Here is a 15,663-nt window from a genome sequence, read left to right on the forward strand (position 1 = left end):
TCAGGAGGCGGGAGCCAGGGAGGAGGGCTAGGAGAGGCCACAGCTTCAGCTGGAGCCAGACCCGCTGCCACTCAGGTGACCGGCGTCCTCTCCGCTTCCCACACCACGCTGACACAGCTAGCGGGTGGCCGGCTGCAATGATCCAGAATGTCGGAAGTCACCTGCGGAGGGTACGAAGGGAGGGCGGGCTGGGGGTGGGTTGGTGGCACAGGGGAGGCTGAGGGCCGGGCCGGAGAGACACTGGTGTTTTCATTTTAAGTCAGAAGCTCTGATCTCCCCTCTCCCTTTCCACAGGCCATTTTCGAGCTCTCTTTGGAAGCAGACTTTGCACAGCCCCTGGGCTGGGTTATTATTAGCAGCAATCCCCAGACAAGCCCCCTGGGCCATCGGGTCCCGAGAGCTGGCACTGTTGAGTGGAATTGCCTTGGGCTAGCTTTGGCTTCTGGAATTCTATTCTTGGGGGTGTGAGTTTGGTGCATGTTCCAGCCGGACATCTGGGCTCCGTGGCCCTGTGGTGTCCACTCTCTGAGCCCCAGCCTAAGGGCCACGGATCTGCTGGGTGTTTCAGGGTGAGGTGTGCGTGCCGGTGAGTGCGTGTGACAGGGTGAGCCGGGGATTCTCCAGGACTGGGACCTCTTTGAGAACAAGATGTCCTATACAGTGACCTTGAAGAGAACTTTTGCCGGGAACCTCCTAGTGAACTTTAGAGCTGAGATTAGGCGCCGAGGCACATGGCTGACCCAAGTGCTCAGCGGCGCCGGGCGGGGGCCTTTGATCTGGTACCTGTCACTGGCAGAACTTGTGCGGGGCATGGAGTGGCTGTCCTCTGAGGGCGTTTTCAGGAAAAGCCTTTTCAGAAAGGCTGGGGCACATAGTGTCCCAGCCATCCCCTCCCTCTGCATAGCCACGGCTCAACCCAGCATCCTCACCCTGCCCTGTGCCCTGTGTTCTCCCTGGGTCCCCTGGGCCACCTGCCGCCCCCCTCAATCTGCCCTCCACACTGGGGGGGCGGGCTTCCAAGAGGCAATACGGTTCTTCGCCTGCTCAGACAGCTACCTTCAATGTGACTTTCACATTCCTTACAAGGGGATCGTGGCAGTCCGGCCCGGCCACGCCTCCCTTCTCCCCTCACCGTTCCCATCTCTGCGTCCCCAGCAACAGCCATACTGAACTGCTTTTCCCTGCCTCAGTGTACCACCTTTGTTCTGTCCCCCCCCCCGGCTGTGCCTTCTGCCCGAGTTACCCCCAGCCTTCCTTCCTCCCCTAACTTGTCTCCCTGGAGAGTTCCTCGGAGCTCTCAGATCTCAGTTCAGATGCTGCCTCCTCTGGAAAGCCTTCCCAGATTTCTTACGAACCCGCGAGCCTTTGCGTTAGCCCCTTCTCACACCGGATTGTGTGCTTGACTTCTCTCTCCGTCTCCCCCACCAGCTGGCGAGCTGAATGCCCAGCACAGAGATGGGTGTGACCACAGTCCAGGCAGTGTTCAGAGAATGAATGGGAACAGTGTCTCAGCCAGGCCACGGGATGGGAGCTGAGAAGAGGGCCACTTGCTCCTGTCACCCGGGCACAGGGCAGAGAGGGTCTTCCAGGTGGGTGGGGCTGCCCTGTTGTACTTAACTCTTTTTGACTTTTTCCCGGTTGATCCTCGTTGGCAACTTGGGGGTGGGGCCTCAGGCAGAGATGTGCCATGATCACCATTTTACAGAGATAATGATAACCTCCTTGCGTGGCTCTGACCGTGCTGGGCGCCATGCCCAACCCTGCATATGATAACTTGTTCAGTTCTCTGTGAGGCTGGTACCGTTATCCTTCCCTATCCCAGAGTAGGAATCTGAGGCTTGAGAGGATCAGTGACTTGGTCGAGATCACACTGGTAGGAAGCACAGAGCTGGGGTTTGAGCTCAGCCGTCGGCTCCAGAGTTTGAGCTCTTAAGGAACCCAAAGCTCAGCCAGAAGAAGGCCTAGACATGGGATTCTGACGCACACAATCCAGTTGGCATTCAGCTTCCTGGCACTGGGGTGGAGGTGGGCGTCGGAGTGAAAGCTGGGCCCTTGAGGACACAATGACCTCGTGTCAGCTTAGGACACTCTGGCCTTGATGGCAAGTCTCCTTGGATGTCCCTTGCTTCTTCTTGAGTTCTGATTGCTCTGGATTATGGGAGGGCTTGAGAACATTTTCTGGCTTGGTAGCAAAACTATTTTTTTTTTTTTGAGTTGGAGTCTCACTCTGTCGCCCAGACTGGAGTGCAGTGGCACACTCACAGCCACCACAACCTTGACCTGCTGGGCTCTGGTGATCCTTCCGCCTCAGCCTTCCAAGTAGCTGGCGTGCGCTACTACGCCCGGCTAATTTTTTTTTGATTTATTGTAGAGATGAGGTCTCGCCAAGTTGCCCAGGCAAGTCTCGAGCCCGCAGGCTCAGGCAATCCACTCAACTCAGCCTCCCAAAGCGCAGGATTACAGGCTGAGCCACCGAGCCTGGCTGCAAAACTATTTTTTTTAAACTTATTTTTAAATTTTATTTTATTAGCAAAGCTATTTCTGATGAAAAACATGCAAGCCAGAAAAGCCCCACTGTCTTCACTGGGGACTAAAGGTTAAACTGGGTGGGATGCCCTTTCCAGTGTCCTATGGTATGGCAGATGGAGTGGGTGTGGGAGTCCGACGGTTCTGCTCCTAATCGCCGCGGGTACCCAGCGAGCACTGGACATTTGCAAGGGTGGTGGGTGAATGAATGGAGCGGTGAGTCTGCTGCCCAGCTGGGGGGTGGGAGGGGTGCTGAGTGCCCGTCTGGTGGTGCTGGAAAGGTTTCCAGGTCCTGGGTCCGTCCTGGCATCTCCCAACTGGGAACTCTTCTCTTTTCCCCATCCAAGGTGTCGGTCTACACTGGGTACTGAGCCCTGAACTCCTGGGTGGGCAGGGACCTGGTGGCACCCCAGTGGGGGGCAGGTGGCACTCCTGGGAATTCTGGGGACCTCTGCTCAGCCTCGGGTCTGGCCTGGCCTGGGTCAGCTGTTGGTGGGACTTAGGAACTTCTTTTACTCCGGGAATGGCAGTGGGGCTGTTTGTCCCAGGTCCCCCGAGAAGCCCTGTGCCCAGGTGGTGCTGCTGGCAAGGTACTGGAGGGTCAGAAGCAGGGGGTGTGCGTGCATGCATTCGCCCACCCACAGACCTCTCCACTGCCTGCTGCCCCCCAGTGTGAACCTCTGTTTCACATTGGACCTGATGACAGCTGGAGGGGTCCCCTAGCCTCCCCAGCCTCGTTCAGAGTCCAGCCCGCATGTGGGAGGTTTCGGGCACAGTGACTGGGGATAGATCTTACGTTCACCACTCACTTTGTGACCCTGGCCGGGTGTTCTCTTCTCTGGATCTCAGAGGCTGGTGATCCCTGAGGTCCCAGCCAGCATGCACATCCTGGGGGTCTGAAGGTTTGTGAAGGATTTGTATGCCACAGGGAAAGGCAGGGGCTGGTCTCTCTTGAGGGTCTCATTGTATGTCAGAGGAGGGGAGACCCTAGACGTAAAACGAGTGTTTGCAGGAGCAAATCACTCCTGAATGAATGACTGTGGGTGCTCAGAAGGGGGCTGAGGTGCTCTCAGAAGGCTTCCAGGAGGAAGAAGTGAGATTTGTACACTTAGCAACAGCCTGTACAGGAGCCATATGCCAACCCTGGTTTCTGACATGGGCAGAGACCCTTCGTGCTCTTAGTCTGTCTGGAGGACTCTTTTTTCTTTAAAATTTTATTTTAATGTGCACGGCGGCTGGGCGTGGTGGCTCAAGCCTGTAATCCCAGCACTTTCGGGGGCCAAGGATTGCCTGAGCCTGCGTGTTCGAGACCAGCCTGGGCAACATGGTAAAACCTTGTCTCTACAATAAATTAAAAAAAAATTAGCTGGGTGTGGTAGCACACACCTGTAGTTCCGGCTACTTGGAAGACCGAGGCAGAAGGATTGCTGGAGGGCAGAGGGTCGATGCTGGGGTAGCCACGAGGGTGCCGCTACACTCTATCCTGGGTGACGGAGTGAGAAACCAACTTAAAAAAAAAAAGTGTGTAGCATAGGGGGATTACAGGAGAATGATTACTCCATTAAACGTTAAAAAAAACTTTATTTATTTTTAAATGGATCAATAACGGTGTATTTTTTCTTCTTTTGAGTTGGAGTCTCACTCCACCCAGGCTGAAGTGCAGTAGCACTCTCACGGCCACCCCAGTGTTGACCTGCTGGGCTCCGGCAATCCTTCCGCCTCAGCCTTCCAAGTAGCCGGAACTACAGGCGCGCGCTACCACATCCGGCTAATTTTTGATTTAGTAGAGACGAGAGAGGTCTCACCAAGTTGCCCGGGCTGGTCCCGAACCGTGGGCTCAGGCAATCCACGCGCCTTGGCCTCCCAAAGTGCTGGAATGACAGGCATGAGCCATTGTTCCTGGTCTCCATGTATTGTTTTCTTGAAAAATGTGGAGAGACTGGTTGTGCTCTCATCACAATATAAAGACTGCGTAACTGGGCTTGGTGGCTCAGCCTGTAATCCCGTGTTTTGGGAGGCTGAGGTGAGACCCGCCTGGGCAACTTGGTGAGATCTCATCTCTACAATAAATAAAAAAATCAACCGGGCGTGGTAGTGCATGCCTGTAGTTCCAGCTAGTTGGAAGGCTGAGGCGGAAGGATCGCTGGAGCCCCGCAGGTGGAGGCTGCGGTGGCCGTGAGCATGCCACTGCACTCCAGTCTGAGGGACAGGGTGAGACTCCAACTCCAAAAAAAAAAAAAAAAAGACCGTGTGAGGCGATGCATTTCTTAATTAGCTAGATTTAACCCTGTGTTGGCATATGCAAAAACATACAATGAGGTCAGGTTCTGAACTCCTGGCCTCAAGTTATCCTCCTACCTCAGCCTCCCAAAGTGCTGGGATTACAGGCACAAGCCACCACCCAAGTCTCTTTGGGATTTTTTTATAATAGCCACTCTAACAGGTGTGAGATGATATTGCATTGTGGTTTTGATTTTCATTTCCTTGATAATTAGTGATGCTGACCATTTTTTTTTTTGAGTTGGAGTCTTACTCCATTGCCCAGACTGGAGTGCAGTGGCTGCTCCCGGCCACTGCAGCCTCGACCTGCTGGGATCCAACGATCCTTCCGTCTCAGCCTTCCAAGTAGCTGGAACTACAGGCATGCGCTACCATGCCCGGCTAATTTTTTGATTTGTTGTAGAGATGAGGTCTCGCCTACCCAGGTGGGTCTCGAATCCACGGGCTCAGGCAATTCACTCACCTCAGCCTCCCAAAGTGCAGGATTACAGGTTGAGCCACCGAGCCCGGCCGATGTTGACCATTTTTTCATATGCCTGTTGACCATGCGTATGTGTTCTTTTTTTTTGAGTTGGAGTCTCACTCTGTCGCCCAGACTGGAGTGCAGTGGCCGCTCCGGCCACCGCAGCCTCGACCTGCTGGGCTCCAGCAATCCTTCCGCCTCAACCTTCCAAGTAGCTGGAACTACAGGTGCACGCTACCACGCCCAGCTAATTTTTTTTGATTTATTGTAGAGATGAGGATTCACCAAGTTGCCCAGGCGGGTCTAGAACCCGCAGGCTCAGGCAATTCACTCACCTCAGCCTCCCAAGGCGCGGGATTATAGGCTGAGCCACCGAGCCCGGTTATGTGTTCTTTTAAGAAGGGTTTGTTTAGGTTTTTGCGATTTTTAAATCAAATTATTTGTGTTGTTTTTTCCTATGAGTTGCTTGTGATTCTTGTATATTTTGAATGTTAACCCCTTGCCAGATGTATAGTCTGCAAATATTTTCTCCCAATCTGTAGGTTGTCTCTTCACTCTATTGACTATTTCCTTTGCTGTGCTGAAACTTTTTAGTTTGCTGTGCTCCTGTTTGTCTGTTTTTGCTTTTGTTGCTTGTAATTTTGAGGTCTCATCCAAAAAAATCCTTACCTAGCCCAATATCATGAAGTGTTTCCCATGTTTTCTCCTAGAAGTTTCATAGTTCGAGGTCTTACATTTAAATTTTTAATCCATTTTGAGGTTTTTTTTTTTTTAAACTATGATGAGAGCCGGGCTCGGTGGCTCAGCCTATAATCCCGCGCCTTTGGGAGGCTGAGGTGAGTGGATTGCCTGAGCCCACGGGTTCGAGACCCGCCTGGGTAGCAAGACCTCATCTCTACAATAAATCAAAAAATCAGCCGGGCGTGGTAGCGTGCGCCTGTAATTCCAGCTACTTGGAAGGCTGAGGTGGAAGGATCGCCTGAGCCTAGCAGGTTGAGGCTGCGGTGGCCGGAAGCAGCCACTGCACTCCAGTCTAGGTGACAGAGTGAGACTCCAACTCAAAAAAACAAACGAAACAAAACAAAACAAAACTATGATGAGAGATAAGGGTCCAGTTTTGTCTCTCTGCATGTGAGTATCCAGTTTTCCCAATACCTTTTTTTTGAAGAGACTGTCCTTTTTCCAATGTGTGTTCTTGACAACTTTATTGAAAATCACTTGGCTGTTGATGCATGGATTTAGTTCTGTATTCTGTAATCTGTTCCACTGGCCTATGGGTCTGTTTTTATGCCAGTATCATGCTGTTTTGGTTACTATAGCTTTGTAGTATATTTTAAAGTTAGATAGTATGATGCCTTTGGCTTTGTTCTTTTTGCTTAAAATTTATTTGGTTATTTGGTGTCTTTTGTGGTTTCGCATGAATTTTAGCAATGTTTTTTTGTATTTCTTTGAAGAACGTCATTAGTATTTTGATAGGGATTGCATTGTATCTTAGATTGCTTTCAGTGATATGAGTGTTTTAACAACAATAATTCTTCCAATCCATGAACATAGGATATCTTTTTGTTTATTTGTAACTTCTTCAGTTTCTTTTATTAATGCTTTATAGTTTTCATTGTAACAATCTTCCATCTCTCGGTTAAATTTATTTCCAGGTTTTAATTTATTTTTTTGCAGCTATTGTAAATGGAGGCGTTTTCTAGATTTCGAGATAGCTTGCTATTGGTGTTTAGAAACACTACCGGTTTTTGTAGGTTGATTTTGTTTCCTGCAACTTTACTGAGTGCATTTTTTGTTTCTAAAAGTTTTTTGGTGTAGTCTTTAGGGTTTTTACATTATATATAGGATCATGTTGTCTGCCAGTAGGGACAATTGATTTCTTCCTTTTCAATGTGGATACCTTTTCTCTCTCTCTCTCTCTCTCTCACCTAATTGCTCTGTCGAGGACTTACAGTATTATCTTGACTAGAAGTGGTAAAAGTGGGCATCCTTGTCTTGTTCCTGATCTTTGATGAAAAGCTTAACTCTTCCCTGTTCAGTGGAGGACTCGTCTTCATTCTTTAAAACCCAGCTTCTCTATCATTTCTCCTTTGAATTCTTGCCCTGCCAGTTCCCAAAGTTAGTGGTGTCTCCTCAGGATTTTGAGCCGACTTCACTTGTTCCTTCCACAGGTACCTGCTGAGGGATTACCATGTGGCAGGCGCTGAGTATACTGCGGCTGATGACCCGGGCTGTCTCCTGGAGCTGACAGTTAGCGGGGGAGAGACAGTGAAAAAGTAGCCAACAGCAGTGGAAGTGTGCAATACGTGCTGCAATAGTAATGATAGCGAGTAACTGCTATACAAGTGCCGGCTGTGCAAAGCGTGCATTAGCTCATGGATTCCTTGTAACGACTTTGTGAAGTAGATAATGTTGCTGTGCCCATATTAAAGATGAAATTGATTCCTAGTCTGGGCATGGTGGCTCACGCCTATAAGCCCAGCATTTCGGGAGGCGGGAGCTAGAGGTTGGCCTGAGTCCAGGGGTTTGAGACCAGCCTGGGCCACTTGACGAGAGTTCATCTCTACATGAAATTTAAAAATGAGCCGAGTGTGGTGGTGCATGCCTGTAGTCCCAGCGACTCAGGAGGCTGAGGTGGAAGGATCGCCTGAGCTCAGCAGGTTGAGGCAATGCTAGCCATGATCGTGCCACTGCACTCCAGCCTGGGCAACAGAGTGAGACTCTGACTCCAGAGTAAAATAAAACAAAGTAAAATTAAAAGATGAAACAGAGACTGAGAGGTTAAGAAAGATGTTCGAGGCCACGCAGCAAGTAAAAGGCATTGCTGGGATTAAAGTCAGGTTGTCTGGAGAAGGAGACACTGGGAGAGAATAGTGAGGGAAGTCAAGGGAGAGCTCTCTGAGCAGGTGACAGTGGAGGAGGAACCTAGCAGCCAAGAAGAAGGCAGTCTTGGTAAGATCCAGGAGGAGAGCATCCCAGGGAGAGGGAGCAGCGTTCACTTGTGGGCTCCAAGGGAGTGGAGGGGGCTGGCACATCTGAGCTGCTAAATGGGGTCCCACATGGCTCCGAGGGGAGGGAGCAAGGGGCAGAACAGCTGGAAGAGCTGTGAGGTACTGCAGTGTGGGGGGCTGAGCCTTGCAGGCCGAGTTGGGGGTTTGGAGCATTGTGGGATGTTGTCCTGCCTGCCAGAGTTCCACGGGCGTGGGCGCTCTCTGGTCTTCAGGCTTAGTGCCAAGGTATGCGGTCCTTACACGCTGAGCTCAGTGACCCAGGGGACACATCATCATGGTTCCTCTTCTCTGTGTGGCCAGCACCTCCAAGGCCCCAGCCACCTTTCCATTCACCCCTGACTCCTCTTCACAAGGGGTGGATGGGTGACATGATCCACTTCCTGGCACAGATAAGGGATGGAGAAGTGAGAGGGTATGCCTGGTCTCAGAAAGCTGTTAAAACACTCAGAGAGGCCGGGTGCGGTGGCTTAGTACTTTGGGAGGCTGAGGTAAGAGGATTGCCTGGGCCCACGGGTCTGAGACCAGCCTGGGCAACTTGGCAAGATCTCATCTCTATAATAAATCAAAAAATTAGCCAGGCGTGGTAGTATGCACCTGTGGTTCCAGCTACTTGGAAGGCTGAGGTGGAAGGATCACCGGAGCCCAACAGGTCAACACTGGGGTGGCCGTGAGCATGCCACGGTACTCCAGCCTGGGCGACGGAGTGAGACTACCACTCAAAAAAAAAAAAAAGACACTCAGAGGCCCCCCACTGGGCGATGTCCCCTTTTCCAGTCCTTGGCATGGCCAGGGAGGTATCTGGAACCTCTGCAACCAGAAAGTGGCCTCGCTGGCACAGGTAGACCCACCCCTTCCCAGCCGCTTCCCAGCCCCTTCCCAGACCCACCCCTTCCTCTAGTTAGAGGATTCCGAGTCTTGTCTGATCCCAGGCTCCAGCAGGGTGGGAACCCTGGACACTGGTTCCTTTTCATGTCCTGGGCCGACCTGGCTGAGCCAATGAACTGAGAGGCCTCTGCCTCGTGCCTGCTCTGTCCTGTGTCTCCAGGGACAGATGGTGCTGCTGGCTGCGTCCTCTGCCAGTTCCCTGGCTGCAGGTTCCTGTGCTCCTGCCATCCCCAGGAGCAGTCTCCTTGGAGGTGGGAGGTGGCACCGGGCAGTGACGGAAAGGACTGGAGTCGGTGCTTTGGGGACATGAGGATGAGTCAGACTGGACCTGTCCTCAGGTTGCCCCCAGGCTGATGGTGAGACAGAGAGAGGAAACAAGCCAACTGCAGCAGTACACCGTGGCCAGGCTGTGACAGAGGAAAGCCCCGAGGTAGCCCCTCACCAGCCTGGGAGTCAGGGCAAGCTCCCTGGAGGAGGCAATGGGTTAGCTCTGCCCTGAAAGCTTTTCTGGGTTAGGAAGCATGATCCAGGCTGAGGGACCTGTATGTGAGAGGAAAGAAAGGAATTGGGCAGTGACCCCTCGAAGACACCCACCTTGGTCCCCTCGTCCATGTAATAGGTATATCCTGGCTGGTCTTCTTCAGTGGTGGTAATTTGTCATGAGTGAATTATACATGGACTAAATGATGTCAGCAGGCATGAATTATTAAGCATCTGCTTGGAAAATCAGCCCAGTGAGTAGGAAAAGCTTTGGTAGAAAGAAAAGCCAAATCTCGGCTCCAGCCCTCACTGGCAGAGGGCCCCTGAGCAAGCCCTTCAGATCACCTGAGGCTTAGTTCCCTTTTCTGTGCAAGAGGGATAATTGTCCCTCCCAGGGTTTGGGTGAGGATTTGATGGTGTTATGGACACAAAGCCAGTCTATAAGGTACAGAAAGCCCACTACACTCACTGTAGGCTCTCCGAAATCCATAGGGAGGCGCTGGGAGACAGCCAGGCGAGTTAACCGGCCTGGGAGTTGACCTGGTCCCCACCCTCCCTTTAATTCTGAAGATAGAAGCAGAGCTTCCAGGTAGCAGAGGGACATGAGACCCGCCCCGACCTCAAGGAGTTTCTTGCCTCTGCATGTGCACTGTGCTTTACAGTCTAGAAAGCTCTGTGTATATTGACCTAGTCTGGTTGTTCAGAAGCCTGGTGGGTCTGCAGGCTGGCCAGCAGTGCTCAAGCTGTGCCCAGAGAGGATCCTTGTTCTGAATGTTCGCTGGGGTGGGTGGTGGTGCTGTATCTCAGTGTGCTTCACTCCTTGGCACTGCCCGGGATCTGCCCAGGAGGTGTGGCCCTGCGCAGGTGTGGCCTTTGCACCAGACCTGGACACAGTCAGAGTTCAGGAAGGGCAGTGGCCCTGGGGCCTCCCTAAGGCAGCTTCTGGTTCCCAGCACCACTCCTGGGCCGACCTGAGCCAGGTGGGTCTGCATTTTCTTTTGATCCCTTAGGGAGAGGGTGGAGAGACCTGGTTCCTCTTCTCTTTCCAGGAATACACCCCGGTGAGTGGTGGGAGGGACAGACTTGAAATCTGGAGCCAGAAAACTTGGTCTGGTTCTTTTTTTTTTTGAGTCAGAGTCTCTCTCCATCACCCAGGCTGGAATGCAGTGGCACACTCACGGCCACCGCAGCCTCGACCTGCTGGGCTCAGGCGATTCTTCTGCCTCAGTCTTCCAAGTAGCTGGAACTACAGGCGCGCACTACCACTCCCAGCTATTTTTAAAATATATATATTGTAGAGATGAGGTCTCGCCAAGTTGTCTGGGCTGATCTCGAACCCGCAGGCTCAGGCAGTCCACTTGTCTCGGCCTCCCAAAGTGCTGGGATGACAGGCCGAGCCACGGAGCCCAGCCTCGACTCGCTCTTGACTAGCTCTCTGTCTCGCCCTGTGTCCTCATTCATAACGCAGGCACATGGGGGTGACGGTGGGCCTTATCACGGAGCCTGTTTGGTGCCAGGCAGGTGACACAGAGAAAGCAGGTGTCAAGAGATGAAATGGTGTGCTCAGAGGCTTGGAGAACAGGGGCTGGGGGGAAGGGGCGGGCTGGAGAGGAAGGGGCCCGAGGAGTAGATGACTTTGAGGTCGGGGAGAGGCTCTCCCTGAAGAGAACCAGAAGGAGAAAAGCATAGCATTGTGTCCCAGCACTCCTCCACCCCCACCCGTGGACCTCCTGGGCCCTGGAGCTTACCTGGACCCCACCCTCCCCCTGCTTTTGAAGATAGACGCATAATTTCCAGGCAGCAAGGCCAAAAGGTGTGTCTCACTGAGCAAACTGGTTTTCAGCTGGCAAACAGGAGAGCCAGCCCTTTGGGTGGCAGTGGTGGTGGTGATGGTGATGGCTGGGAGACCCCCACAGCCAAGGAGGAGGCCCCGGGTCAGAGACCACCTCCCCAGTGAGCTCTTTTCCATTTTGCCTAAGCAAGGTGGGAATGCAGGGAGGCCGGTGATGCAGCTGTCCAAAGTGCCAGGCTCTGCCTCAGAAGGGCCGTGAGCTGGTGACCGGATCTCCCTTCCACCGATGTCCTCTTTGTGCCTCACCCCTGCCAGAGTCTGGAGTCAGGAGAACCCAAGTCCTGTCTCCTTTTGCCTTTTACTAGCCAGGCATCCTTGTGGGTAAATCCTTCCTTGTTCCCTGCCCGAGTGTCCTCCTTCAGAGTGGAGTTGCGAGTTTAGGGACCCCCCAGGCCTAGACCGGGTACACACTAAATGGCAACCATAGGTCTCTAAGATGGATCTTTGAGATCTCTGAAGGCAGTTCTTGGGCAGTCCCTCTCCTGTAGAAAACTGGCTCAGTGAGACCCCTCTCACTGGCTCTGTCCCATTAGCAGACAAAAAAGCTCTGCGATCTCACAGCCAGTAGGCAAACAAACCCCCTCCTGGTCAGCCTCTCCCATGACTGTCTTGTTTCTTTGCTGCTTTTTCCCATGAAAATTGTGGAGCGTTTTCTCAGGTCTGGGTCTGTATTTCTACTTCCTTACCTCTGGTCCTTTCCCAGCTCACTCTAACTGAATTCCTTTCTTCCCCCCACCCTCCCTGCTTGCTCCCTTTCTGTGCTCAAATCCAGTGATCACTCTCTCCAGCATCTGCCTTAACTCCAGCACCAGCAAGGCCTCTTCCTTCTGGAGAGCCATACTCTCCGCCTCACGGGCTGCTCACTTGCAGGTTCCTCCTCCCCACGCAACCTCTAAACACCTGGCGTGTGCATATCTCAGTCTACACTCTCTCCTTAGATCATGTCTGTTCTAGTGACTATGGATGTGTCACAAGCTACCCTCAAACCTAGCAGCTTAAAGCAATAGGCATTTTATTGCGTCTTGCAATTCTGTGGGCCAGGAATTTGGGCAGAGCTTGGCTGGGCAATTCTTCTGCTCTGTGTGGCACTGATGGAGGTTATTTGGTGGTATTTTGCTGGCCAATGGTCTACGCCGGGGTCCAAGATGGCTTCACTGGCACCTTGGTGGGGATGGCTGGAAGGCTGGGCGTAGCTGGGACTACTGCCATTTGGAGCATCCATGTGTAGTCTCTTCAGTATGTTGGTTTCAGAGTAGTCAGATTTCCTGCCTGGCAGCTGGCCTCACCAGAGCCAAAATTCAAGAGACTTGGGTAGAAGCTGCCAGGCTCCTCATGTTCTAGTCTCAGAGTCACTTGTGGAAATGTCATTAAAGGTGACTCAGATTCAAGGGGAAGAGAATAGACTCTACCACCCAACAGGAAGAGTAACAAAAAATTGGCAACTATCTTTAACCTGCCACAAAGTCACAAAATCCTGTGGGTCTTAAATACTCATACATATTGGTCTTCAAGGGTTGCCCCTTCTCCAGGGAGTTCCACACTTGAGCCCCCGATACCTCTCTTTAAATGTTTAATAGGATCTCACAAATTCTATTTTTTTAGTTGAATTCTCACACTGGTGCCCAGGCTGGAGTGCTGTGGCATAATCACAGCTCACCACAGCCTCAATCTCCTGGGGTCAGATGATCCTCCTTCCTCAGCCTCCTGATTAGCTGGGACTACGGGCACATACCACCCTTCCCTGGCTCATTTTTTAAAAAAATGTTTATCTTTCAAGTAGGATTTATTGAGAAGACAGAAAAGTTCCCACAGTGGGAGGGGATCTGAGGGGTTGTCCCACCTGGCTAATTTTTAGACTTTTTTTTTTTTGAGTTGGAGTCTCACTCTGTCGCCCAGACTGGAGTGCAGGGGCCGCTCCCGGCCACCGCAGCCTCGACCTGCTGGGCTCCGGCGATCCTTCCGCCTCTGCCTTCCAAGTAACCGGAATTACAGGCATGCGCTACCATGCTTGGCTGATTTTTTAGTTTATTGAGGAGATGAGGTCTCTCTGCCCAGGCTGGTCTCGAACCCCGGGCTCAAACAATCCACTCACCTCAGCCTCCCAAAGGCGCGGGATTACAGGCTGAACCACCGAGCCCGGCGAATTTTTTGTGATTTATTGTAGAGACGAGGTTTTGCCAAGTTGCCCAGGCTGGTCTCGAACTCCCGGGCTCAGGCCATCCTCTCGCCTCGGCCTCCCAAAATGCTGGGATTATAGGTTGAGCCACTGAGCCAGCCAAGACTGTATCTTTTTTGTTTTCTTATAGATTCAAGGGTTGCATGTGCAGGTTTGTTATGGGCATATTTTGTGATGGTGAGGTTAGGGCTTCTATTGACTCCATTACCCAAATGGTGAGCATGGTGCCCAACCCCCTTCACCCTCCCCGCTTCAGGAATCCCCAGTGTCTGCTGTTCCCATCTACATGCCCATGCATACCCAGTGTTTAGCTCCCACTTTTTTCTCTTTTTGGGGGCAGGTGAGTTGTTACCCACTCCTACGTCTTGTTCAGTGCTGTATTCTCAGCTCCTTGAAGACATTAGTTTTGAAAAAATGGGTGTTGCTCTCCAGCCAAAATCCGCCCCTTCCTCATCTTGTCCGCCCCCTGTGGTCCTGGTTTTACACCTTCCTAAGTCTACTTCTGTCCTGTGACTTGGCCAGCCCTCAGATTCGCAGCCAGAGGCTGACACCCAGGCCACACCCAGCCGGGACCCCTGGCTGTCCCTCCTGCTGTCTGGTTGTCATCCTGGGCCACCCCCAGTTCCCTCTGTTCCCCCATTCATAGGACTGGGCCTCTTGCTGCCTGCAAAATCCCAGCCTCAAAATCCCAGCCTCGGGCTGTCTCCTCCTTGCCACTGAGTCGTTCTTTCCCTAACCGCATCCCCGTCACCCCCCTTCCCCCACTGGCTGAAACCTTCAGCAGCCACAGGGTGCCCATTTGGTTACAGCAGGGGTTGTCACTGTTGAGTCTGTGGACAGATGAAATCATGAGGCTGTTTTCCCATAAACAGCTATTAAGCTTCAGATGCCCCAGCATGCATGAAGCTTAAAACAGAGTGACAGCGACAGAGAAACTTAGATGCAGGCTGTTAGGATGAGTCTTTTTCGTTTTCATCTGCTTGGTTTTACATTTATGAATTACAACCTTTCGGGTGGCCACCTACAGTCAGCTGTGCCTTCTTGCAAGCGATCTGATCAAATGCAGAATTCCTTGAAGATACCACCAGGTTCAAGTTGACCCATGTTGACTGAGCGCTGACAGTGTTCTGGGTCCATGCCGAGCACCCGGCATCCCTTGTTCTCCGCGAACCTGAGCTGGTTTCTAGTGCTCGCCACCTTTTGTTCCAAGAATCCGTTTCCTTCATGAGTGATCCCGAGCCCCTCGGGGGCCTGGGAGATGCCAAGGCTGCCCAGCAGGCGTCGAGCCCAGTGAGACTGTGCGTGTGCGTCTGTGGGTGGCATTGAGGAGTGTCACAGATTCTGTCCTGTTCAACATCTTGATTCTTGGTTGAAACGAAGCCCTTGTGGTTGACAGATTGCAGTTTCAAGTGGCAGAGCCAGGAGAGAAAGTGAATGTCATGGTCCCAGCATGGGGTTGAGGGGCCCTGTCTGACCTCCATTGCTCTGTAAAGGCTGCCTGGCCACTCACAGAGGGCTTTACCCCTGAGACCTGTAGCCCCTTCCTCACTAGAATGATTTTGCAGGAATTTCCACAACGCCTTGACTTTTGTTTATTTTATTTTATTTATCTATTTATTTATTTTTTGAGCTGGAGTCTCACGCTGTCACTCAGGCTGAAATGCAGTGGCACAATTATGGCTACAGCAGCCTTGACCTGCTGGGCTCCGGCAATCCTTCTGCCTCAGTCTTCCAGTAGTTGGGACTACAGGTGCATGCAACCATGACTGGGTAATTTTTTTATCTATTGTAGAGACGAGGTCTCAGCAAGTTACCTAGGCTGGTCTTAAACCCCTGGGCTGAGGCCATCCTCTCACCTCCACCTCCCAAAGTGCTGAGATTACAGGTGTGTGCCACCATGCCCGGCCACCTTGACTCTTTTTTGTTTTTGGTTTTGGTTTTTTTTTTTTGAGTTGGAGTCTCACTCTGTCACCCAGACTGGAGTGCAGTG

The 15,663-nt window shown here is 52.1% G+C and overlaps 1 protein-coding gene across 1 annotated transcript in view; it reads left to right on the forward strand.

Annotated features, from left to right (window-relative positions):
* The first annotated feature begins 134 nt into the window (after positions 1-134).
* ACOT11 (acyl-CoA thioesterase 11) overlaps positions 135-15,663 on the forward strand; it is a 60,092-nt gene continuing 44,563 nt past the window's right edge. Inside the window, exon 1 of the mRNA XM_021717485.1 lies at positions 135-170. Coding sequence (XP_021573160.1) covers positions 138-170 — 33 coding nt within the window. The 5' untranslated portion in view covers positions 135-137. The remainder of the gene's footprint in view (positions 171-15,663) is intronic.

The sequence above is a fragment of the Carlito syrichta genome, unplaced genomic scaffold (assembly GCF_000164805.1).
Source record: "Carlito syrichta isolate Samal-C Ts95f unplaced genomic scaffold, Tarsius_syrichta-2.0.1 Scaffold309778, whole genome shotgun sequence".
Classification (NCBI taxonomy): domain Eukaryota; kingdom Metazoa; phylum Chordata; class Mammalia; order Primates; family Tarsiidae; genus Carlito; species Carlito syrichta.